Here is a 25739-nt window from a genome sequence, read left to right on the forward strand (position 1 = left end):
CCAAAAAAAAGAGCACTGAACCCCTCTCTTGAAGTGGCTGCTTGAACTACAGTGGAGAGATGAGGACTGGCGCTGGAGAAAAGAGGACTGTGATCACCCCTTCACAACCACAGCCCAAGCAACTGGTACCATCTTCCACCAGAGTCCAGGATGACCCAAATCCAGACGAAAGCCTGTGCATGAACCTGTAACACCCACAGCCCTAAGCAGGAGGGCAAAAATGAGAGACAATCCGGGCATTTTGGAAGAAAGCACAAGGCTGCAGGAACACAGAGAGGCAGGCATATACAATGGTGGTTTTATTCATAACACCTTCAGCTCAGGCTGCAATTATTTCTGTTTTTAAACTTAAATCTGGTCAGCAATTGAGGAAAAGAAAAAAAAAAAACAAATAGTCCCTGTGTGCACAAACAATGCAGCTCTGAATAATACACGGTAAGTTTATTTCATATTAACATGAGCAGTAAAAAGTGGACATTTTGACAGGATTTTACTTCAGGTCCTTTTCTTTATTCCTCTATTGTGTCCTTTTTGCCAGTCTCTTGTCCCTCAAACTGTGGATACTTTGCCTCGACATCAGCCCAGGTGAGATAACCGTTGGCCAGGTCTCGGATGATGGCAGGAAGTTCAGAGATCTGCAGGAGAAGCCACAAAGACATAAGGAACACAAAGTCACCAAAATCAAGCTGGATATTTAGGGAACGTGGGCAGTTTTTACAGCAGCAACAGAACAGGTACAAGATCTCTCCTGGAAGACCATTCTTGGGGAGAAAACCGTTAATTAGAACACCTTAAATCAGTCTGTTATCTGTTGTTAAGGTGATCCAAGAGGGAAATGGTGGACCAAAGCAAGGTAATGTGCTAGAGTTTGGGAAAGGAAAAAACAGAACACACACATCTAAAAGATGCTGTAAGCCAGGATTCAGCCAGACCCTACCTACTGTAAGACCAGTACAAAAGCAGCTGCCAGTTGCCTTGTCTTTGCTCCTCACAGCACACTGTCATGGTGCAAAGGATCAGCCAGAAAGCTCAAAAAGGGCAGAAATTGAAGGACAGCAAAGTCTCATCTTTGGTCAGCAGTGAGAGGTCACCCAGGTGACAGAGAGACAGATGGGCACCCTGAGGAACTGGCATTGCCTGCTACAGCCAGTGAAACCCCAGCCAGCTCAGCAGCTCCAGGCAGTGCAGGTGCTTCTGTGGAGCTACAGCTCAGCCTCACAGCTGAGCACCATCTCCTCCTGGGCCTGGGGCGGGGGCAGGAGGAAAAGGGCATCAGGGCAAGAAGAAAAACCCCCAAACCCCCAAGACTGCAGATTCACAGCTCTGAGCAGCTCTGCTCACAGGCAGAGCCCACCATAGGGAGGTTTTTGCTATTCCAGTCTGCACTATGGCCACACTGGCAGAGCATGTTCAGGGCACACACAGCTTTTGGGCAGCGGTTCATCAGTTCCTCTGCTGAGGATAACAGGCAACACCAGCTGCAAGGCAAACCCCAATGTTCTGTCTTTTGGTGCCTGTGAATTCTGAGAAGCCCTGCCTTTGAAAGCCAGACACAACCCAGGCAATGCTTTAACTCAGCAGCATTCACTCAGAAAGAGCCACTCTGAAGAGCAGTGCAACCAGCACAAGGCATGGCTTTCAGGTAAGATTAACACCTCTGCACGCAAGAAATACAAAAGCTTCTCCTCCCTTTATCAGCTGGGCCAGCATCTTCTCCGACCAGTATCTGTTCCTGGGGATTTCTCAGAACAGCTGAACTGCTACAGAGCTGGAGGCAGCTCCCACGGGGACTGGTGACAGATCAGAATCAGCAGCCCATGCTGTCCCCCAGCCCGGGAGGGGCACACTGGGCCGTGTCAGCAGCGCCGCGCTCACCTCGGCGCGGATCTGGCGCATGGAGTCGCGGTCGCGCAGCGTGGCCGTGTGCGGGGTGCGGTTCACGGTGTCGAAGTCGATGGTGATGCCGAAGGCCACGCCGATCTCGTCCGTGCGGGCGTAGCGCCGGCCGATGGACCCCGCTGCGTCATCCACCTTGTGAGAGATGCCGGTCCTGGTCAGTGCTTCGGCTGCAGGGAGCAGAGCAGGGATCGTCACACAGCCCCACAGAGGCTCTCTGTACCCCCGTGGCACTGAGCACTGCCTGTGCTGGGTGCAAGCAGCATCCCAGACTCCAGTTTGACTCGGGACAGAAGATGCAGTGTTCCAGGCTCTGCAGGAGCACAAGCTCAAACCCACCCTGCTCTCTCAGCCCTCCACATTGCACCACAACTCTCACCCAAAGGGCAAAGTCACCGAGTTCTTCCCCTTGTCATCAGTGCCACAACTCTGCTTTAGCTCCAAACCACCCCAGCCTCAGTGTGCAGGGCACATCCAGCACAGGGAGACAAAGCCCCAGGCAGAACCGGTGCCAAGAGCAAAAGGCACTGTCTGACATGCAACCCCTGCTCCTCTCCTTCATCTGTTCACCTTTTTATTGTCCCTACTGTAGGAACCCAGAGTGCTGAGAATATTCCTCTGCCTGTTTTTAAGGGTTCTTACCCCCCTGAACAACACTGTTTTAACCTCCAACCTTGGAAAAAATTACCAACGATCAGACAAGAACTAGAAAATACAGTGGTGTGAATTAGGTGATAGACTACTATGTAAGATTGTCACAGGGTGAAAAATTTAGAGGTTTTGGGCTTCTCTTTGTAGTAAATAGATAAGAGTAAAAAATATCAAAATGGAGGATTGTTGTTGTTCTCTAAACCTTCTTCTCCTTCTTCTACTACTCCATATTCTGCAGTAAAAGTAATTTGGGATGATTGGACAAAAAAAATTCCGCAGTTCCTGCCCGTGTTACTGAACAATTGGTAGGAAAGTGAAAATAATACACGTTTTTAGTATTCAATTGGTTACATTATCTTTAAAAGGCTGTCTAAATCTTGATAATTGGACTTTTCTCCTTCCTGCATTCTCTGCTCTGTGTTATGCCTGGGTCACACTAGTGACTCTATTTCTCTGATAAAACTTAATAAACAACTATCTGGCAGCAGTGAAACTCCAGGAAAGTCTGTGTCTCTCAAACTCCTTGCAGGGACTTTTAAAACACCCTCTCCCATCAGGAGAGATTTGATTTATGGCACAGTTCAGTGCCACCTATCTTCCACCACAATGCCCACTAGCAGTGGGCAGTTTGACAGACTGATTGCAGGCTCAGCAGCTCTGGGACAGGCTCAGTAAATTAGCTGGCCAATAAAAGCAAAGAAAACTTTAATAACAAAACAAACAAAAACCCCCACTGCTGCAGTTTCTCCCAAGCAACGGGAAAGATTTATTTTTGACACAGAGGGAAAAAAAAGCAATGTCTTTTACACTCCAAACCAACACAAGGAAGGTCACAGTGTTTGGTTTTTTGGGGATAGCTGAAAAGTTTGATGGATACCCAAAGCTTGTGGATTCTCAGCTGGTTCAGGCTGACAACTCTCCCTGTGTACTTTAGAGAGCCACATGATCCTTTTCTCATGCTTTAGCTGAGAAAGGAAAACTTCACAAAATGCTTCAGCAGCTGGAAAATTCCTCTGCTCCTGCTTTTTAGCATCCACAGATCCCAATGCTATTTTCTCCCTATACAAGTAAAGACAGAGCCTCTCTTCCCAGTGCACAGCCCCATCAGACCCAAAGTGCTTAACACACTTACATAATTCCTTGACAAAAGGCATGAATTCCTGATTCTGGCTCAGAGGAAGAACAGAGCACTTGAATGGTGCTACAACAGCTGGGAAGCTGAAGAACTGTGGAAAAAAGGAAAAGCACAAGTAAATACAAGTTTAATGGTCAGATCAGTCTCTTAGGAGGTGAGAATAAGCTCTGACTGAGGCTGGATAAAGGGTGAGTGTTCCAGGGGAGTCTCTGGCCTTCTCTAAGACATCAGCAGAGACACCTCACACCACTGGAGCAGGCTTGGTTTTCTTTAGCCTCCATTCCCCCTTATCTCCTGACAGCTAAATGTCACCTCCCACCAGAAGAGGTCTATGAGAGCCCTCCTGAAGAAATTTAACCTCATATGAATAACAGAAAAATTAAGGGTGAAGGTGTCTTTCCAGGAGATTTAGTCTTATGCACAGTCTAAACCAAACTTCTTGTTTGAGACTCCACACACAGAGCACATACAGCAAAAAGGTTTTTAGAACCCTTCACAGATACCTTCAGAAAACAAAAATGTGCCAAAAGTAGGGGGAAAATAATAACATTTTTCCTGGCAATCAGCAAGGTATAAAAGGAACAGAAGCAATGCATGTGAGATGCACCACAATATAAAGCACCCCAGGGTACCCAGAAAGTAAATGGGTACTAGAAGGAAGGTAAATCCAGTATTTTATACTTCAGGAGCAGTTTATGATTCAAAGTCAACCGTGTCCTAACTCTGGGCTCCTGAACCTTATTCCCCCAGTCATAAATGTACCACATCCTCTGGCACCCAGAGACTCGAAGAAGAACTTTTATTTTATTTCTTTTTTATGAACACAGTCCAGGAGCCAGGAACAAGGAGCAGGAAGCAGCGCCAAGTTTCTAGCCAGCTTCCCTTGGGCCACCAGCAATGGCACAAGAGCATCACATCTGGGCACTGGCTGGAAGAGGCTGGTGCTCTGTATGTAACAAACACTTCCCTCCAGCCCCTGCTACAGCAAAGCTTCAGGCCAAGGTTTTAGGGGTGTCCAGAACCAGAGAAGGCTGAATTTCACAGGGGACTGAGCAAACACTTGTCCATTGTCCATCCTGCAGCACAGAAGTATGATTCCAGGAAAAGCAGCAAAGAAAGGAAATTAAACACTGAGGAAAAGTTTTTCTCTGAGCAATGGAACACTGCCAAGTGTGAATCCAGAAGGAAGAATTTCTCACCCCCTTGCCAGTAACCCAGCGAGAGCCTCACGCACACATGGCCCAAGAACGCTCTTATGTAAAAATGACACGTACTCTGGCAAAACCAGCAACTCCACAGCCCACCTGGGCTTTCCCATCTCTACTGGGCATTGTGCAGTCTTATTTCAGCCCCTTCCCTGGCTGTCAGGGGAAGGCAGGTGCCTGCAGCTGGCCCAGCCTCAGGGACACTCACCGTTCTCTGCTCGTCTCCTTCCCGGATGCGGAATGTGTGTTCAAACACTGTGTACATGATCCTTCCAATGCCAAATGAGGGCTCAATGACATTTGGGATGATTTCTTCCACTGGAACACAAAATAACACACATCATCATTAAAAACTGATTTATACACAAGAAAAATATGTGGCTGCTGATGCTTTCTGCTCAGAAGTTCTCGTTATGTGTAGATGAGTACATGGAATTAAAAGATTAAGTATTTCTGCTCTAAATACAAACACTTGAAATAGAGATTTGGACTTAGCTCATGTACAGGACATATTTAGGCTGTAGAAAACAACTCAGCCCCTTCTCTGGTCCTGAGAGCAAATAGCACTGCACAACTTGCATCCACACAGATAAAGCCTCTTCCACTTCACAACAGCAAAGCCTCATCCAAACTAATCACTGTCTACCCCAAGCTACAAACTATGCCCAGGCATTGTCTGGGGGTGCTATTTGGCATGGAAAGCCATTCCAGGGAGTATACCAGCAATTAAACAGCCTGGATGATGACGTGGCAATGCTCAGTCCCTGGCCCACTTTGATTTAACAGCCTCAGCATCCAGCAGTCTGGGCAGAGAAGCTTCAGATCCCACCCAAATTCCAGCAAAGAATCCCATACCTTCCACAAAACCTCCTTGTGACCTTGATTTGCACTTTAGTTTGTCACTTAACCCTGACCAAAAATGTTTGTATCAGCTTGCAGCATTCAACAGTAAGAAGTGAACTGGTCTGAGTAGCTTAAAATCCATTCTATAAATTTAATGCATACAATGGTTTGGGTTAAAGGGATTTTAGAGATCCAACCCCCCTGCCATGGGCAAGGACACCTTCCACTATCCCAGGTTGCTCCAAGCCCCATCCAACCTGGCCTTGAACACTTCCAGGGATCCAGGGGCAGCCACAGATTCTTTGGGCACCTGCCAGGGCCTGCCCACCCTCACAAGGCAGAATTTCTTATTAATGTCTAATCTAAACCTGCCGTCTTCCGGTTTAAAGCCATTCCCCCCTGTCCCATCACAAAGGTCCTTGTCTAAAATCCCTCTCCAGCTCTCCTGGAGCCCCTTTAGGCTCTGGAAGGAGCTCTGAGGTCTCCTCAGTGCCTTCTCTTCTCCAGGTTAACACCCCCAGCTCTCCCAGCCTGGCTCCAGAGCAGAGGGGCTCCAGCCCTCTCAGCTTCTTCATGGCCTCCTCTGGACTCGTTCCAGCACATCCATGTCCTTCTTGGGTTGAGGGCCCCAGAGCAGGACATAACATGGGATGACCTCTTTTTATTTGTGCACTGACCAACCATTTCCAAGACAAGAGAGAGGGAAACTCTAAATTTTGCCGCCTTCTTGCAGACAGCAGCCAAACCACCAAATGCACAAACTTAAAGGAAAACCAGCCACTGGCATTCTGCTTGCTGGCTCCCAGCAATACCAGAGTCATTAAAAGCTACAACTGAGACCTTCTTTGAAGTGGTGACAAAGCAAAGTCTGGCACAGCAGCAGCACGTGCTGACTGAAAGGCACCCAGACATCCCAAAGGCTCAGCTGCTGCAGGAATAAATACATTCTGCACAGGCTACAAGCAGCTCTGCTTCCTCCCAGGAACACTGAGGGCTCCACCCAGGGCAGGATGACCCAGCAGCTACAGTAGCAAGTAGGGAAAACCCTACCTCAGCCTCCAGCTCTGTGAAACACTTCCCAAAGGACCTCAGGTGAGGCACTTACAGAGCTGGCTGGAAAGACACAACTTCTTAGAGGAACTAAACCCACGCATTTTGTAAAGCCACCTTCTAGCCCCACTTCTCACATCAGAACAAAAGCTCTAGGGACATGCAGTCACTGACTTTTCTAAAGCTTTCTAACTCTTACATTGTTAAATTTCAAGGAAATTACATTTGGCATTTTTCCTATGCTGTGTTACAATATTAACAGGACAATGCTACCAACAAAGTTCATACTAAAAGTGTATCCTGATGATGATCAAACAACAAAGAATCAAATTTACCATGTAATGTTTTCTGAAATCTCTTCACAGTAACCATGTCCTTTGTTAACATAAAAGTTTTCCCTTCAGTTTCAACAGTGAATTCCCTGCAAGAGAAAAAAGAAGTCATTTAAAAGCTACAGCAATAAACAAACAAGTTTTATTTCCTTAATTGCATCACTTGGTTGACTCTAAGAGTGGGATGACAGAAGCCAGGGAAAACCCCAGAGATGAAAGAAACATGTAGCATACCTATTTAAAGAAATTTGCATTAATAATAAAATTACTACATGTACATTAAAAGCAACCATTTTCATAATCACAGTGAACTTAGCAATGGTTAACAGCTTGAAGCAAACTCAATTGGGAAATTCTCAGGATGAAGCCTATATACCAAAGAGAAAAAGGGAGGCACACAAAGCAGGCACTGGACTCAATAAAATCAGGGGTATTGCTTGTAACTCATCTACTGAACCATTTCAGGGAGATTCTGGATGGACTAAGTTCACTTTCTTCTCTGCAATAATTTCTCTGCCCATTTTGAGTGCTACTGTTTTTTTTCTACACTTTCACATTCAGAGAGATGTGAAAGAAGTTAAGTTTTAGCTTAGGGGAAAAAAAGAAAGATGCAAATATTGCCATTCTGTAATGTATTCATTGATCCTACACCTTGTACCACTTGAAGCAGGAAATGAAGGGGTTTTTTTTTTGTTACTGCACCATTAACTTTCTCATAACACAGACAGCTGTTGGCCTGCTTCAGCCAAATTTGACAACTGTAAAGACTTTTCATATTTTCAGTTCCTGCACATTGTTAGGAAGGCAGGTCAAAGAAAATCATGCAAATTCTTGCCACGGTAAATCAAAGGCTATAATAGGTCCTAAAGCAGCTCATTGAATACTGGAGGATACTCAGGCAAGTTTTGCTTCTCATTTAACTATTTTGTTCCACTGGCCACAGAATTATTTTATTAATTTTAAAGTTTTAGGTCTGTCCTGGTCCACTCTCAAGTCAGAGTGGGGAAGCTGGTAAACAATTTCCCTTTCACTGAACTGTTTCTCTTCTGGGATGATCCTACTAAAGCCAGCAGCTCATTCCCACACAAACAAGTATTTGATTTATGTGCATACACCAAGGAAGGTGTTGATGGATGACCAGCAATGCCTGGTGGAAGGGACAGCACTCTAACATCTCAGATGACCCACACAGCCTGCTCTCACAAGGCAACTGGTTTCAGGTGGCTCATTAAATGCAGAGCCCACATCAGGATGTCAGAAGTAGTTACCACACACACACAGAGCCAGCTCACCCTTTCTCATTGAGCAGCTGCTCCATCTCGCTGATGTAGCACTCGTCACACATGGAAAGATATTCCATCACCACCTTGGCATCCTTCTTGTAGGCTTTGCCAATGGCTCCCTTATTTGCCTCAAACTGAACAATGTTGACTGTTCTGTACAAGGCAGTTAAGGAGGTTGTGAGGATAGAAAGCAGGGCCTGGTTCCTTTGTCATGTTAAAGTTAATTGCTACACAACACAAAGACATCTCCTCCACTACTGGATGAAGGAACTGCCCTCCAAAAGAGGAAAGGAATAACAAATGCTCTGTTCTTTCCAGGTCACTTCCCAAGTCATGCTGGCCTGCAGTTGTAGGTTTCCCTGTTAAATATACAGATGTAACTTGAAATAGAGCTGTGCAGAAATCCAAGACATTTCCCTGTCCAATCCCTTTCCACTTGAGGAGAAGCTGTTTTTTTCTGAAAGGATATAGGTTCTTTGAGATGCTTCTCAGCTATAAGAGGAACTTTGGTGGCGCGGGCATGGCAGGAAAGGTCATAGCAGGAACGATCAGCACAGCCAACGATCTCAATCCAACCCTGGAAAAACAAAACTGGAAGCTTTCACCAACTCACTTTTTTGTCCACTTAACCATCAAATATGTTTATTCACCCTTAAGCCCTCCCTGCTCCCATGACTGTTTTTTCTACATAATTAGCTCTGTTACAATAAGCAGCCCTCCCTCACCAGTTGCTCCCTCATTTGAGTGATTCCATTTGTTTCCAGAGGAAACGATCAGTCATCTTCCCAGTGCCTGCGTTCAGGCCAGCTTTTCCACATGGCTTGGCAGAGCACAGCCCTGTGCCAACAGCTCGGGCTGGGGCCAGAGCACACAGTTCTATCACTCACATGCCACAGGCACACAAGGCATCATGTCCCCAGGGCTCTACTGCTCCCGAGCACAGGACACACAGCAGGGAATCAAACATGCTGGAATGGCCAAAAGCCTGGCTTAGGAGCTGCTACAACACAGATCACATACAAGGGAAGCTCTTAATTCAGTATTTCAGCATGTATGGCATGGAGGAATCTCAAAACACCGTTCACACTGGATCGGTGAAACAGCAAATACAACCTCCTCTAGATTTCCTAACAGACAATCCCATGTAAGAAAAGGCTCAGCAGCTGCTTCCCACTCATTGTCACATCAGTGTGGAACATTCAGGCAGGAAGATGTGTGGTTTTCCAAACTAGAGTGATATAGGAAGGTGTCAGAAAAGGTATGTGAAGAGAAAAAATCCCTGTGCTTGAAAATCGTGGTGTTCCAGGGTATTTTTGGAGGATTTTTACAGAAATTAAGCTATTAGGGTACTAAAGCTACTTCTCAGAAAACACAGAATACAGATTTATGTGGTTGTTCAACCTGGAGAAGAGAAGGCTCTTCCAGTGCCTAAGCAGGCTCCAAGAGCTGGAGAGAGACTTTGCACAAAGACATGGAGTGACAGGACAAGGGGCAATGGCTTTAAACAGAAAGACAGCAGGTTTAGATTAGACATTAATAAGAAATTCTGCCTTGTGAGGGTGGGCAGGCCCTGGCACAGGGTGCCCAGAGAAGCTGTGGCTGCCCCTGGATCCCTGGAAGTGTCCAAGGCCAGGCTGGACGGGGCTTGGAGCAACCTGGGATAGTGGAAGGTGTCCTTGCCCATGGCAGGGGGGTTGGATCTCTAAAATCCCTTAACCCAAACCATTGTATGCATTACATTTATAGAACGGATTTTAAGCTACTCAGACCAGTTCACTTCTTACTGCTGAGTGCTGCAAGCTGATACAAACATTTTTGGTCAGAGTTAAGCAACAAACCAAAGCATAGTTCAGCTCCCAAGGTGTTCCTTTCATGCTCTCTCCTGGGTTAGGCGGTTGGACACCCTGCCCTGTGAGTGCTGTCCTGATCATCATGGCAAGTTTAATAATCTTATTTACATGGTGTGGCCCACACATGTCCAGTTTTGGGCTGGCTTGGAGGAGAGGCTGTGAACTTGTGGAACTCAGCTATGGATATTCAGAGGAAGCCATTCCTTCAGTCACTTCTCCAGGGCTTTTCCATATGAAGACAAATCACTCATCTGAACTGCAGGAGAATTGTTGTTTTTCCAATCTTAAGTTTGGTAGAATTTTACTGGCTCCTATTCCTCTAACTTGCTGTAACAAAACATCACTAGTGCTAAGTCTAAATCCAACCAACAATACAAGAAGGAAGAAAGGCATTCAACAAGGCTTGAGCAAAAAAGCTCTTAATGACTCAGAAGGAAGATGACAACAAATCCTTGGGGAATTTTTCTTCCAGCACCAGCTGTCTGAACTGGCAGGAGTGAACTCATTTCTCACAGCTCAGAAGAGGTAAAGGAAGAACAAGCATTCAAGCAGGAAGCAATCTGCCCTGGAATAACACCTCCAGCAAAATAAGTCCTTCCCCACTGATGTTACAGAGGTTACAGTCTTTGGAAAGCACCAAGACTCAGTTTCCTTTAACTCCAGATTAAATTTGACCAGTGAAGTGTCCCCAGGCTACTTCAGGCTCCAGCAAAGGAGTCTGGACCTACCAAAGCAGCATGAACAGTTCTTAAACTTTGTGCAGGGAGCTGACCTGCCTCTTGGTCCTGGATTCAGAACATTTCAACTGCACTACATGTGCTCAGACCAACACGGAGTTGGGACAGATGCATCAGACTCCCAACCCTAACTTTAAAAAGCCAGAAATAAACCAGATCTGACAGGGGCTGCCCTTTGCTGTTTCCGCTTTGCCCACTTACATAGGAGGTTTTGGACTCTGCATCCCAGCAGTCACAGGCATAATGAGCCATCTCATTCTCCATGTGCTGTCGGAAGCGCAGCTTCTCCGGGGACACACCGACCTTTGTGAGGAAGAGGTAGATTCTGCCAATGAAGTAACCGAGAACCGAGTTATTGATCACACCCTGCAGGGGAAAAAAGCAGGAAGAAAACAGCCACATTAATTCCTAAGGAAGCAAAGTCATGATCTGTTGTACTTCTGCAGGCAACCTGACATGTTACAGATAAAACTAGTGGTAAAGTTCTGTCTCCCCTGAAACTGTTACATCTCCTCAAATTCACCTCGTGTCACTGGCATCATCTCCATCTGACCAAAATAGTGACTTACTGTCACTCCAGGACTCATCTCTCACTGTCTCTGAGGATTGCCTACTTGTAAATACCCCGCTGTATGCAGCACTGCACTCACTGGCATTACAACAGCTGCACCCTACAGTTCACAGCTGCAATACAACAGAGGGGTGGTGTTCTTTTTTTTTTTTTTTTGGCTCTTGTTTTGGGGATTTTTTTGCTTTATGTTTTTTAAAGGCAATGTTTTGGTGTTTTTTCAGGGTTTTTTTCATTTGGGGCTTGGAGTAAATGGGTGGAGGGGGTTGGTAAATCAACCCATTCGTAATTAGACGAATCAGGTAGTGATTCATCTAATTACGCAAGCCACGTACTGATGAGGGTCAGCAGCTGACTGTGAGATTCCCAGTTACTGCTTGTATTAATATTCCTTACTGTCCCTCTCCCAGTAGCTAAGTGTGAAGTTTAACTTCCAACCCCTATCCCAGCACCACCTGCACTCTTCTGGTAACAAGGGCCAGGCCTGGATCCCAGTCTCACTGATTCACTGGAGAGAATCTGCTCTTAAATCTGGGAGCAAACCCCAGCTGGCACCAACACAACACACACTTTGTGCACGCCCAGTGCAGGAAGCTGATCCATCCCCTCAGCCCTGGATTCAGAATATTTCAACTGCACTATGTGTGTTCAGACCAATGTGGGACTGGACAGACATATCACTCAGGGCTCTAATTTGAAAAAGCCAGTTTGTAACTCAGCCTTGAGAGCAATACTGCAAGGAGCAAACCCCCTGTGCCTCCCAGAGGAAGGTTACCTGCTGGACAGCGTCTCCCAGCCGCATGACGTGCGCAGACTGCCCGCTGACCTGCGCCTTGGCCGAGTACAGGAGGATGTTGAGATCTGCCACGTCCTGAAACTTGGGGTGGTTTTTCTCACTAGGGTCCACAAAGTGCTCAATTTCTGCCATGGTGAATTCCCTAGTGAAAACAAACAAACACACATTAAATATTTTATGCATTAGCCCCCAATAAATCGTGTTTCAGCCTCTCACAACTAAGTCAGTAATATAAAATCATATGCAAACCCAGCCAAGACAATGGACAGACTGGAACACAAACCAGTCTCATCACTGGATTTAGTTTCATCTTCAAATTCCTAACAAAACTTTCTACAAATTCATCTAGAGCTCTCCAGGCTGTGGCTAACACCACTGTGAATCAGAGCACATAATACCACCTTTGGAAGTACTTCCAGAAGTTCTCTGGAGTTCTTCCAGACTGCTGTGATGCCCATATTAGAAGTATCTGTTCCTTACAGGGTCTGCTGATTAAATCAGTAGCTTTAACTCATGTCAGAGGTGCTAAAAATAACCAGGTGAGGTGATGATCTCCTGAAGATAACGATACTGCTGCGCTCAGTAATGGCGTGTATTGTGTTTTAAGAGCTTGTCTTTAATGTTTCTTTACTCAGAGATTGATTCTGAGCCTTCTTGCTTGAAATCACTTTCCACTGAATTAGCTCATTATCAAGAACCTTTAAAAAAGCTCTAGGTAATCATTAATTGTAAATCACAGCCATCAGGGTGTAATTTGCTGTGATTGCATAATAACAGTCTCCAATAGATGTGCAACAAGCATATCATTTATATTTGACTGAAAATGAGTTCAATGAGAGAAGTTCTCATTTCCAGATGAGCAAAACAGTACAGGAGGACTGAGGAAATTCCTGAGTTCCCTCTGTGCTAAGGATGTCACAGCCTCTCAATGACATTTATGACACCACAAAATAATCAATCAGCAAGCTTACAACATGTACTGCCTGGGCATGGGAGCTCTTGTTCCAAATAATATGCAAGAGACTTCCAATTAGGATAGATCAGTTTAAATACAGAGATTATCCTTAATGAAAGACAATAATCACTTTTTATCCAAAGACAGAACTGAAAGTAATTCCCAATAACCCTGAGCTTTCCTGCTTGACTGATCTTGCAACACAAACACTGAGTCAGGTCATCTCCCAACTTCCTCTCTGGAGCAAGTTGTAGAACTGCAGAATCTGCAGGACTGAGACAAGGAAATATTGCTGCAAGGTCAATCACGTTTTGATTTCAGTTTCAAAGCAAATTGCATTAACATAATCAGGCAAAGTCCTGTAGAGAATACAACTACCTTTAAAATTATTTGTTTAGACTATGATGGAAGCCAAATTCTGTCAGAGAAACTGAGTTTATCTCTAATACAACAACTATTTCAGAGATTCTACTTCTCACAAGTCGATCTCAGATAGAATTCTGTACTTCCAACCTAAGCTATGAGTTCATCTGCAAAGCCTGAGACTCACCAGGCACACAATCGGGATTCCTCTGGGAGAAAGCACTAAAGTGAAACAATCCTGCACAAACCCTGGAACAAAAGGAAGATGCTCCCTGCTCCCAGGTACCCTCCAGTTGAAAGAGAAAGTTGGCAGTACCTCACTCTGATAAGGCCGGAGCGGGGTGAGATTTCATTCCTGAAGGAATTTCCAATCTGGGCAGCAGCAAAAGGCAATTTGCCTTGGTTAAACTCCAGAAGACGTTTGAAGTTGAGGAATATTCCCTGTGCAGTTTCTGGCCTCAGGTAGCTGAAAGGACATGGGAGAAAGGAAAAATCAGGAAGATTTAAGGGTGGGGAAAGCAGGGAGAAAGTCACAACTACAACAAAACTTACAGGTGGAAGTTTTTCTCTTGAGACTTTTAACTCCAAACAAAAAACCGATGAAGCAACAGACTGAAGGAAAAAAATGAACCTTCCTCCTCAAACAGGTACCCTGAAGTAGGTTTTCTACAGCCATGAAGTCACTGACAATCAGAGACCAGCATTAACTAGCTTTATGGAAACTACTCCCACCAGCAAGGGCACAGCTGGGATCTGTATTTTGGGTGCTTTAAGCATTTTCAGGATTCTCCAACAGCCCCTAGTTTCTCCCGCCTTTTCCCAAGACTCCAAGGAATGCTAACCTACTACAGGAGGCTGGGATTGAAAAGCAGGGGAAACCTACTCAAGAGACTTCATTTTTATTCCAAATGATCTCCAAAGCAGGGAGAGTGTGAGCAGAATGAAATTAGCACCTACCCAGGCATGTTTCCTCCAGGCCCAATGGAGGTCTTGAACATCAGATTGAAAGAAACAGGAGGGGACAGGTCATTGCCAGTGACAGGTGACTTCACATTGTAGTTCACAAAGAGATCTGCAAGCTCTTGCTGGCCATAATTGTCCAACTAATACCAAAACACAAGAGAATTATTTCAATTACTAGACAAGATAACAGGAATGAATGTCCTCTTTATCTTTTACTGAGCGTGATCCACAGCTCTGAATCACCTGCCCAAAATATTCCCTTCTAACCTAAATTTTCAAGCAAGCTAAAGTTTGAACCAGTGATAGAAGAATACACTTTGCACATTTGCAACCCATTTTAGTAATAGGTCCAGGATTTAGTCATACCACAGGAAGTCTGAGCTTAAGAGTGGGTGTACAGCAGAAGAAAAGTCACTGGGACTGCACCACCACCCACCAGAACAGATTCTTTTGAACAGATTCAGCTAAAACATGGGGAGCTCTCAGTTGGGAACAAAAAAAAAAAATACAGCAATGAGAGACAAGAAAGCTAAAATTTCTGCAGGGCTTTGTTTACATTCATTTCTCTTTCTCTTTCTTCTGCTGCTTGAAACACAATATTAAGCTATGCATTAGATGCTCTTTCAGAGCTGTTCTGAATTTCTGGTTGTCATGGTCTTTCATACATCAGAAAAAAAATCCAAAAACAGAATATAAAAATAGTTTATTAATAGAGAGATTTCCCTGAAGGATGGTCGAAGTTCAGTGGTGTAGTGTGGAAAACCTAATGACAGCTGCTCAGTGATGCAAAACACTGCCAAAAAAAGTTTCTCCTTCTGGAAGGAACATTCATTCACTGCATAGCTTTGGAAGCATTTATCCTAGAAATCATGAGAGCAAACATCAAAAGCAAAGAAAAACAAATTAAAAAAATAAAGGCAAATGTTTGTACAGTTGTTCAAGAATGTCAGCCTGAGCACCAACTATTCTCATGGTAAACACAGGAAAAATCTTTCTGGGGTGCCAGAGGAACAAAACTCAAGTGCTTCAAAGCTGAGACAATTTCAGAACACAGCAAATCAGTGCTAAGCTGATTCAAAAAAACCCTGACAAATCTTGTGATCCATCTCTGCGCCTTTGTATGACAATCTCACAGAAGGGATTGACAAAGGTAAAAGCTTTTTCCTGGGTGTGAAATGGAAGACACACACCAGCTCCAAGACTGAGCTTCAGCCCCACCAACCCAACATTCAAGAGATTAATTAATATAAAAGCAGTAACTCTCCAAAACAATGAGGGAGATGTGATTCACCAGCAAGCTCACAGTATTTATTAGCCAGTTAAGTTTTCAGTATTTGAGAGGATCTCTGGGGTAAAGACTTCTGAGTATCTTCAGAACAGAAGAGGGCCAGTGCCTCTAGACTCTGTCACACACAGCCCCCTCTGAAGCAGCCACCTCCCCGTGCGGCACCTACCTGTGTTAGAACATTTTCCATTTCTGCCTTTTTCTCTGCCGTGCACTTCTTGTCAGACATCAGTTTCTGCAGGTGGGCTGGAAGAAAAGCAGGTGGTGAGTTTATACTGCAACTCCATCTCTAAGCCCAGTGTAAAACAGCTCGGGAGGATCCCCCAGCACAAGTTAAGTGTGTGTCCACAACCTGTCCTGACAGTGTCCACCAGGGTAATTCCAGTCATGTCCTCAGGGCAATGGTGACCTACAGGTCACTGTACTGGTGTGCCACAGGGAAAACAACACATTCTGATCTAGTTCCTTTCCAATATTATTTCTCTAAACCCAAGCAACAGCTTCGTAGTTCCTTTCTCCTTGCTTTCTATTATACAGACTAGAAATTAAATGTCTGATCCCAAGCCAGCAAGCCTGATTTTATTCACAGAGGCAGGTACAGAGCTGGTACAGTGGGGCTGGACTGCATTCCACGTTACAGGACAACATCCTCCCAGAGACACAAAGGCAGACAGCGATGCCAAGACTTCCCACTCTCGTTTGAAAAAAGCAATTTGACTTTTTAGTCAGTAACAGCTCAGTTTGGCAGGAACAGCAGGTGGCTGTTCACAGGGAGGGGCTGCAGAACACAGGGACACTCTTGTTTATGAGGCTGCTCAGCAAAGGAGCAGAGGTTAGATGGAAAAACCCTTCTTTTGAGGATCTTTTTGAACAACAAAAAAATTCTTAATATCATGAAAACTGCTCTAACACCAATACAGATTGTTCTGCATACTTGAATTTCAAGGAAGAGGCTCAAAAACCAGAGAGCACAACTCACTTAAACAGAGAGTGGAACAATCCTTCCATTCACAGCGGAGCTGTACATGAGAAAGTTTTCAAACAGGCTTATTTCTGAGATTCCTTCACGTGACTTTTTTGGTTTGTTTTTCCAAACAAATTTTAATAACCAGGAAGACAAGTGAGGACTTTGCAAATTGAAGAAATGTCCGAGGTCTATTTCTAAGGTACACATGAAAGTCATCCACTGCCATGTAATTGACCTTGCACAGAAAAAGCATGCTCTGGCCCCTTGCAGCACCAATAAATTGTTTCTCAGTACTGAGAAAGCAACTGAAATTTAAGAAAACTAAGACTAGAATGCAGTGAAGTACAGGAATCTTGTTATATAGGGAGTCCTCAGCTTAGACAACACAGTAATCTTTTGTAGCCTGATGACACTGGGTTTTATAAAGCGGGACACAACTGTGTTTTCACCAGAGATCCTGTACCTCATTTAAGACACTAACAGAACTTACAGGATTTTTGGTATAGTATGATTAATTAACTGCAAAACACAAGTATGAAGGACTGGCTACACCAGCAGGCTTTCCTTGAAAAAGATTCTCTTTTCTAGTGCTTGTACCACTACAAGAAATCCCCAGGCCCACCTAGCTTGGAACAAAATCAAACCTTTTAAGAGATGATCAGCACGAAAACATTCCCCGTTTTTCACATCTTTCACCATGAAGTCAGCAAACTTGTCTACGTGGCCAGAAGTCCTGGAAGAGATGACACAAAAAAAGGAATGTTACAGCTGCCACCAGACAGCCCCAGGTCTGTGTGATCCCAGTGGACAGACCTTTATCAAAGTGAAATCCTTCAAAAACTGCAGGCTCACTCCTGCTTCAGATCAGTCACGTTAAGCCCCAGCATCCCACAGAAAGCATGATCTGTGGGAAGTATCAATACATCTAAACCTTAAAATGTGTCACAAAAATGACACTTAGTGCCTTCAGGAACTGCATCATGATCAAAACTAGACACAGCTGCAGTAGTAAGGAGTTACCAATAATTCAGGTGGACACTTTCCCACTATTTTGTACCAGGGATTCACGAAAGCTTCTCCCCATTACACCTTTTTCTTGTCTTCTTAATCTTCTAGAAAAAGGAATAATGACAATTTCTTACCTAATGGCACTGCCAGGAGGCTTTAGACTCTCAAACATGAACGCCAGTGCTTTCCCTGACTTATAGAACAACAGCTTCTCACCGTGACCTGTGCACTGGTACCTAACTATGGTACGAAATTGGGCGACCCAGACTCAAGATCCCTGTGGATAATTTTACAGAACACTGCAAAAAGCAACTATCACCAGAAATCCCATGCTGCAGGTAAAAAAACAAAGCCACATATTTACTTTAGAACCGGCTCAGGCGTGAGCATGGTGCAGTCAATCTCGAGGATTTGCTCTTCCTGAATGAAGTGATGTCTCCATGCTTGGATGATGTTGTTCTTCAAAGCACACCCAACAGGCCCAAAGTCATACAGACCACTGACTCCTGAAAAGAGGAAAAGGTAAAAAAGAAGGGTGAGATTGTACAAACCTGCACTGTTTGGAGGAGTTGTCTTCCCTTTTCACTCTTTCCATCAGTTGGTTTCATTTTATGAGCATGAAGCACAGTTCAGCTGCAGAGCACTGAGGCACCAGGTAGTGGCAGAAGCTGAAACTGATAAACTCCTGCAACCAACAACTCTAGAAACCAACTCTAAAATCCACCAATGGATGCTATTTTGTGGAGAATTTTGTGAGAGCAATCTATGTGAAGGAGGAATCTGAATACAGAAGTGACCATGCACGAGCTGAAGCAGAGTTATTGCCAATAAAACCACCCAGAGTGTTATTTTAGTAGCTAAGGTGAAAGAGCAGTAGCCAGAGGCATTGTGTGCCTCCTGAGATGCTCATATCAGCCATCTGAAGAGGTTTAACAGCCACATTTATTCACCTGTGCCATAAAGTTCATTGCCAAAGTTCACTGAGGGAACAGGTTCTAAAGCTCACAATGGGTTTGAGCACTATTGGTCCCCTTGTGGACCATTCACTTAAAGAGCTGGACTCGATGATCCTTGAGGGTTCCTTCCAGCTCAGAATATTCTGTGATTAATTTGCCAAGAGAAGCTCAGATAGAGATGAATGGTTATAAATAAGCCGATGATCTCCTTAAGCCCCAAACACTCTTGGGGCAACACTCAGCAAAGAAGCCATCTCCTACTAAAGTAATGCTCAGAACATGCATCCTAAAGTCCACTCATTTACATTCAGAGAACACAAGACAAAAATTGAGCCCTATCCCAACCCAAACACTTTAGGAAGGAGGAATTTTTAAAAGGTTCACAAATTCAAGCAGGAAAGTTTAAAGCAAAGTTTTTTTAAAAAATAATAATAATCTGGTATGCTGCATTAATAACATCGCAAGAGTGCAGCATTTCACCCAGCTAGAAAGACCAGAACATTAGCCTAAAGGGATTCAAATGTAAATTTCTTCAAACCCATACCTCCATAAATAGAAAAGGCTTGGTCATAGAAAAACCTCCTTTTGAGAGTGTCTTCCATCTTAACTCTGTCCACGATATCATCTTTGGGCTGTAAGGCCAGCTCCTGTAAGTCAGGCAAAACAAAATCAGTTAATAGCTCCTGATTCTGGCAGGAGGAGAAATCCTCTTCACTCACTACTGTGAGTCAGAAGTCTGCAAAGACCACTTTGAAGCAAAGGTATCCTGCCAACATCCTCATTTTCCAAAGAGGAATGTTCCCACTGAGATTCAAGTGCTCAACTATGAAAATCCCTGTCTGAATGCAGCAGTTTAGACACCTGAGGTGGACTCATGACCTAACTTTCCTCAGGTTTCTTCACAATCACTGTAAAGAAATGCCAACTTCCAAAGCAATTCTGACGTTTTTCCCTCTCCTGATTATGAAAAGAGCTTCAAGTGACCATCTCAGACTGCACACATCTAACTCTTGGCATATATAAACCTTTCAGTAAAGTGTTCCTCACATGAAAGAATTCTGAGTATGAAGATTACAAGCACCATCATCCTTGTGCTCTGCCAGAGGGATGATTTTAGGTACTTGTGCAAGGAAAACCTATTTGTAAAATTTAGGTCTTCACCAATATGCCCCCCTGCACTCAGAAAAGTTGGAGTGCCTTAATGCCCTGACTAGATACTGTGAAAATGTTTAACAGCAGACTCACTCTTTTATCTGAAAACCTGTGATTTTTGCAATCTGATCCATTAGTGAGGTCAACAGACTTCGAAGATTTTCTTCAGGAAAGATAATTAAAACAGAGTTAAGCCCAGAAATTTAATGAATTCAGATCCTCCCAAGTGGCTCAGACTACCATTTTGAACAGCCTTTTGCTAACAAAAAGTATTTTATGTCCATTTATTTCAAACTTTTCCTTTTCTACCATCTATAAAGACATATAAACATGGTCTAATTTTAAAAGCACTGTACCTCTGTCCACCCAACTGCTCTACCCTGCTCAAAGCTTCAAATTCAGAGCTGCTCTGCCATCTTCAAATAGGAACCACAGGACCTGAAAGCCACCAGCAGCTGCTAAAGCAAAGGAGCAGTGGCACTGCTGCCTTCCCCAAAAGCTGGAAGTGACTGTGATCCTTGCTGGGAACAGCAGCAGGAGAGAAACATTCCCAGTACTGGAGTGCTGCACTCCCAAGGGCAGATGCTGCATTTGCAAGGTCACCCTTGCACTGACAGCCCACACAGATTGTGTAAGTGCTAAGAACACCTCCCCACTGCATCCTACAGGCACCCTCCAACACAGAGGTGGGGCTCATAGGGACACCAGAACTCCTAACCTGCCTGGTGACATCCACAGGGACACCAGGACTCCTCACCCGCCTGGTGACATCCACAGGAACACCAGGACTCCTCACCCGCCTGGTGACATCCACAGAGACACCAGGACTCCTCACCTGCCTGGTGACATCCACAGGAACACCAGGACTCCTCACCCGCCTGGTGACATCCACAGGGACACCAGGACTCCTCACCCGCCTGGTGACATCCACAGGAACACCAGGACTCCTCACCCGCCTGGTGACATCCACAGGAACACCAGGACTCCTCACCCGCCTGGTGACATCCACAGGGACACCAGGACTCCTCACCCGCCTGGTGACATCCACAGGAACACCAGGACTCCTCACCCGCCTGGTGACATCCACAGGGACACCAGGACTCCTCACCTGCCTGCTGTCACCTCTCCAAGCTTCTGAGGGTTGGTACACAAAACTGGGAAAATATTTACATAGTATTTCCTCCAGGATGACCTAGCTATCAATGCAGGTTTCATGCTGCGGTTTCAAAGTACATTCCCTATGCTGAGTACTCAGTAAAAATGACATTTGCTTGGGGTCAATGTATGTAAACAAGCAGCCACAACCTGGCACAGAGCAGCACCTGCTCACCCCACATGACTCTGTAGGACACACAGGGTCAATGGGTTTCAGTTCAGGTGGACTCACATTCTCACAGCCAGGCAGCTGCAAGAAGTGCTGTATTTACTCATTAATTCACTTATTTTTAAGAGTACCACCAAGGCACAACTGCAATCATATTTATATGAAATAGAAATTAGAAAGAACCTGGCAGTTCCTTGGGTGAATCTGCATACCCAACTGGTTTTAAGCTTCAAGAGTTCCTTTTTGTTGTTTCAGTCTGGGAAGGGGAGGGAAGCTCACAGGATAAGGAAGTATATTTTACTTGTTTATTGATCTAAAGACAAAAGAAACTTCAAGTTCCATCATTTAATTTGCACAGACTTTTCAGAGCATGACTGTATTTAAAAAAGGGGACACAATTTCACCTCTCCCTAAAGCTGAGGAGAACCACAGGTTATTTGAAACATCTACAAAAACTTTGTTACTGTAGCAAAATGGGTGTACTGTAGCAAAAACAGGGTCTATGAGAGTCTGGGAATTTCAATGCACAAAGAAACTGGAAACCCATTACAGTGACCAGCGCGTGCTCTCACTCTGCACACAAAAAATCTATATGGCAAACAAAGATTAGTGAATATACACTCAATTTCAGCTTTGATTATTGGGCAACCTGAACTCATATTTATTTGTTTGCACACTGACTTAACGCTAAGAGAAATTAGTGTAACAGCTAAAGAATGAAATTGCTAGTAGCTGGAAACCTATAAAAACTACTCCAGAAGTGATTCAGTCCAGGACTGTTTAGGCCAAACCTGCAATGAAGAATTAAGCAGAGATTTCAAGGCTTTTCAGACAAAACTGTGGAGCCCAGAATTTAATATCCAGACTCACCTTTGCTTCTAGGACCCTCTTCCGAGCTTTGAGCTCTGCTACAGCTCTGTCTATGTCCACCTGGGGAGCTTTTTCTTCCTTCAGCTTCCTTACCAGCTCTCCCTAGAAGGAGAAAAAGAACAATACAGATTCATTCTTTGAATGCCACAGATGAGACCTCCGCTTCTTCCACCTCCCCTGGCAATCCAAAAGGAGAGTTTTGTCCAGCCTGCACACAGGTCTCCAGAGGCTGCAAGTGAGAAACACATGTTTGAGAGTTAGCAGAAGTGGACTTCATTAGAGAGATTCAACCACTCCACACAACTGTTAAATCACAGACCTGCTATTAAATCTCCATGTGTAAATATATTCCTCTGTGTACATCAGATTTCCACAAATTCCTGGTTTCTGTCTTTGAGGATGCACTAAGTGGATTCTCAGATGCTGAACACAGGCTTTGCGCTCTCTTTCTCCTTCACCAAGGCTTCTCTTCCTTCTGCCCCTTCCCTTTTCTTTAAAACCTACAACCATTTCAAACTTTTTTCCCTCTGTTCTATCTGATCAAAACTGGCCAGTAAGGACACAAATTTTCAGAAGTAGGTCTCACAGAAGACAGGTATTTGCAGCCCAATGCCTAAGCAAAGAAAGCATTGCATTTTGTGTGAGAATTATTAGTTTTAAAACCTGTTCAGTAACTTTGAGATACAACAAAGTCAACAAAAAAATTAAAATATCCTTGAAAAAAAATAAAACTCAAAGCCTAAGTATTTCAGAGCAGCAAAACCCTGCAGTGGGTTTACAGGAGGTCTTGAGCTGACTCAAACCACCACTACCTTGTTACAATTCCACAAAGGTCTCGCTGCCCTGTGGAGATGATTCTCCCCTTTCAGCCCAGGGAAGTGCCCAATCCCTGCACACCCAACAGGGTTCTTTTCTGAATATGATCCTCAGCTATCATGCCCAGCTTGGTCCTGGAGATAAATTAACTAAAAGTCTTCCTTTGAGTCCACTCTTCTTCACCAAAACCAAGATCTATCTTTAATCACTCAGAAGGACAAAGGTGCAGGAGGAAAAAGCACAGAGATGCCAAAGCCGCCTCAAGTAGGGTGTTCTAAAAATGGGATGCTCTAAGTTCAGCATTTTTCTTGCACCTTGCATGTCTTGAGCTTCAAAAAAAAAAAAAAAAGAAAGGGAAAAAGCCCCCCAATCCACAGAGATTACAACATTTCCATGACACCAGCTTTTCCTAAATTCTGAACTTTCCTGACATTAATGTTACAGGTAACAGAGCAAGCAAAGAGAAGAGAATACACAGATTGCCATTCTGTAATCAGATTAGGAAAGATAAAAGTGCTTCAGAGACTGAGGGGCTCAAAGGCTCATTTTATTAATAAAAGGAAGTCTCCAAGGACTGCATTAAATCACACACAAGGAGAAGAAGGAAAAATAAGAATCCTGTCAGGATTAACCCTGTCAGCTACAAGAACAGAACAAATCTGCTGTTTCCTTCCTGTTCACTACTTATACCAAAACATGAAAGTTTCACTCTGGGACTGAGGACTGCAACTGCCATTCCTGGGTAACGTGGCAGAGGGAGGGATCTGATCTGGTGTTTTTTTCTTTTAAAGTAGTAAGTCCAAACTGCCTTTGTTGAGCCAGGGGGGTCGGCAGTGGAAAAACATCCAGGCAGCAGCAAAGCTGACTCAATAGAGCCCTCACCCTGCTCACTGCTGGGCATCCAAAAGCAGCACACAGCAATTCTTTGTCTTGACCTATAAGTAAGAGTGCTCAGACATACGCAAGGAGAAGAAAAAAAACCAAAAAACACAACTGAAGCAAATAATTACGCCTGCTGACAGGACTCAATCTAATTAAAGCTCCGATCTCGAGCCCTGCCCAAGAGGAGGAGTGCACAGCAGCACTCGATGTGGCAAATTTTGCTGCAGCTTTGTCCCACAGACCAGCAAAGCAGGGAGGGATCCACCCCTGGATCACGGCAGCTTATTGCATCAGGCACTGCTGCAGGAAGATAGGCTGCTCCCTCTCCATAGGCTGAGTCCCTCAGGTCTAATTAAACCTCTTCTCCTGGAGCTGCCAGACACAGACCCCTGCATCCAGAGACATCAACTACCCAGATCTTTGTTACTCCCTCCCTTCCTTCCTGTGCAAATTTCTCTGGGAATTACTACAGCCAGTTGTACAACACAATGTGTATGGCCCCAGCTGGACAGTTTTTTTTTCCCTTGGCACCCCACACCCCAGTTTCAACCCCTGAAAAGAAGGGGTGCGTTGGTACTCACAGGCAAATGACAGCACCCAGGATTTTAAACTAAATAAATTGGCTGGTTCTAGAGATCATCGCTTTATTTACAAGCGGCTCTCTTGCCAAAGCATTATGCTGTACAGTGATTCATAATAAAAACTCACTGAAGTGCTGGCATAATTAGAGGGCCATAAATCCACTCATTTAATGGGGAAACACACGCACAAATCTGCGAATACAAGGGACACACGCATAGCTCTGTGTGCAGCTAAGGAGAATAATATGGACTCAGCCACTTAAAGGAGGCACATGGGGGACATACGGGCGCAGGTCTGGCAGGTGGAGAAGGGAGGAAAAGGAACTCCACAAGATCCATTAGCGTACACAGCCAGGGTGCCAAGATTTATTTAGGAAATGAAAAGTCAACCAAATCCTTCTCAGGTAAGAAGGACGATAAAGGTAAAAGGAGGGAGATGGGAAGAGAATGCGATGCAGCCCCAGCTTAAAGGACACATCACCTACCTAGATAAATCAGAATGATGAAATGGAAAATATGCAAAGGAATTACCATCCCTTACTGCATCAGGCAAATATGCAACTCCAGAGAACGTCATTTGCCTCCGAAACCCGGCACAAACTCAGGTCTAAGGGGACATCACCGCGTGACCCCAAAGGGACGAGGAGACCCCACGGGGGCAGTTTTACACGGGAGACACGAAGAGGGGCCGCAAGGCAGGGCACAGGGAGCGCCACCCGGGCACAGCCAGCGCGGGAGGGGACACCCAGGTAGGCTGACGCACACATCCAGCCCAGCCAGGCAGCCCGGCACTGTGGGGAGAGCAAAGAGCCGTGGGGGGAAACCCACACGCGATACCCTCCCGCACCGTCTGTGCCCGAGGGGCCGCCCCGCACCCCGGGACCAGCGCTGGGCACGGACCCCGGGGACACCCATGAGGACACCCGGGGGGCCCCTCCAGGCCGCGCAGCGCCCGGAGCCGGAGCCGCCGCAGCTCCCGGGGGGATGCGCCAAGACCCCTCCGCAGGGCGGGCAACCCCGGGGGGGGGGGGGGCGCCGGGGGCACCTCCCACAGCCCGCCCGACCCCCGGGCGACACCCCCGAGCCCCCGCGGCGGGGCGCGGGCCGGGGCGCGTTACCTGCTGCCGCACCGCGTTCCGGAGCGGCGCCAGCAGCGCCTCGGCCTGCGGGCCGTCCATGGCGGGGGGGGCGGCGGAGCGGAGCGGGCGGGCGAGGCGGCGCAGCAGGGCGGGCAGGACGCTACGGGGAAGCGGCATGAGGAGGAGGAGGAG

General features: G+C 45.4%; 1 protein-coding gene across 1 annotated transcript; it reads right to left on the bottom strand.

Moving 5' to 3' along the window:
• Positions 1-276: 276 nt before the first annotated feature.
• GARS1 (glycyl-tRNA synthetase 1) lies at positions 277-25739 on the bottom strand. Its single transcript, XM_048315525.1, has 17 exons — positions 25587-25739; positions 22190-22291; positions 19388-19490; positions 18252-18393; positions 17524-17612; positions 16082-16158; positions 14622-14767; positions 13981-14130; positions 12326-12488; positions 11184-11348; positions 8865-8972; positions 8405-8550; positions 7116-7201; positions 5096-5205; positions 3680-3773; positions 1876-2066; positions 277-635 (listed from the first exon to the last, which is right to left on the bottom strand). Exons 1-17 carry the CDS (start codon positions 25722-25724, stop codon positions 510-512), a joined length of 2136 nt encoding a protein of 711 aa, XP_048171482.1. The 5' UTR covers positions 25725-25739; the 3' UTR covers positions 277-509.

Source organism: Corvus hawaiiensis, chromosome 1 (genome assembly GCF_020740725.1).
Source record: "Corvus hawaiiensis isolate bCorHaw1 chromosome 1, bCorHaw1.pri.cur, whole genome shotgun sequence".
Taxonomy (NCBI): Eukaryota; Metazoa; Chordata; class Aves; order Passeriformes; family Corvidae; genus Corvus; species Corvus hawaiiensis.

Coding starts and splice junctions, on each gene's coding strand:
- GARS1 (XM_048315525.1), bottom strand. CDS start 25,724: ATGCCGCTTCCCCGTAGCGTCCTGCCCGCCCTGCTGCGCCGCCTCGCC. Junction 18,394..19,387: donor AGCCTTTTCTATTTATGGAG/GTATGGGTTTGA, acceptor TCCTCTTTTCAG/GAGTCAGTGGTCTGTATGAC. Junction 7,202..8,404: donor CAGCTGCTCAATGAGAAAGG/GTGAGCTGGCTC, acceptor TTTCTCTTGCAG/GGAATTCACTGTTGAAACTG.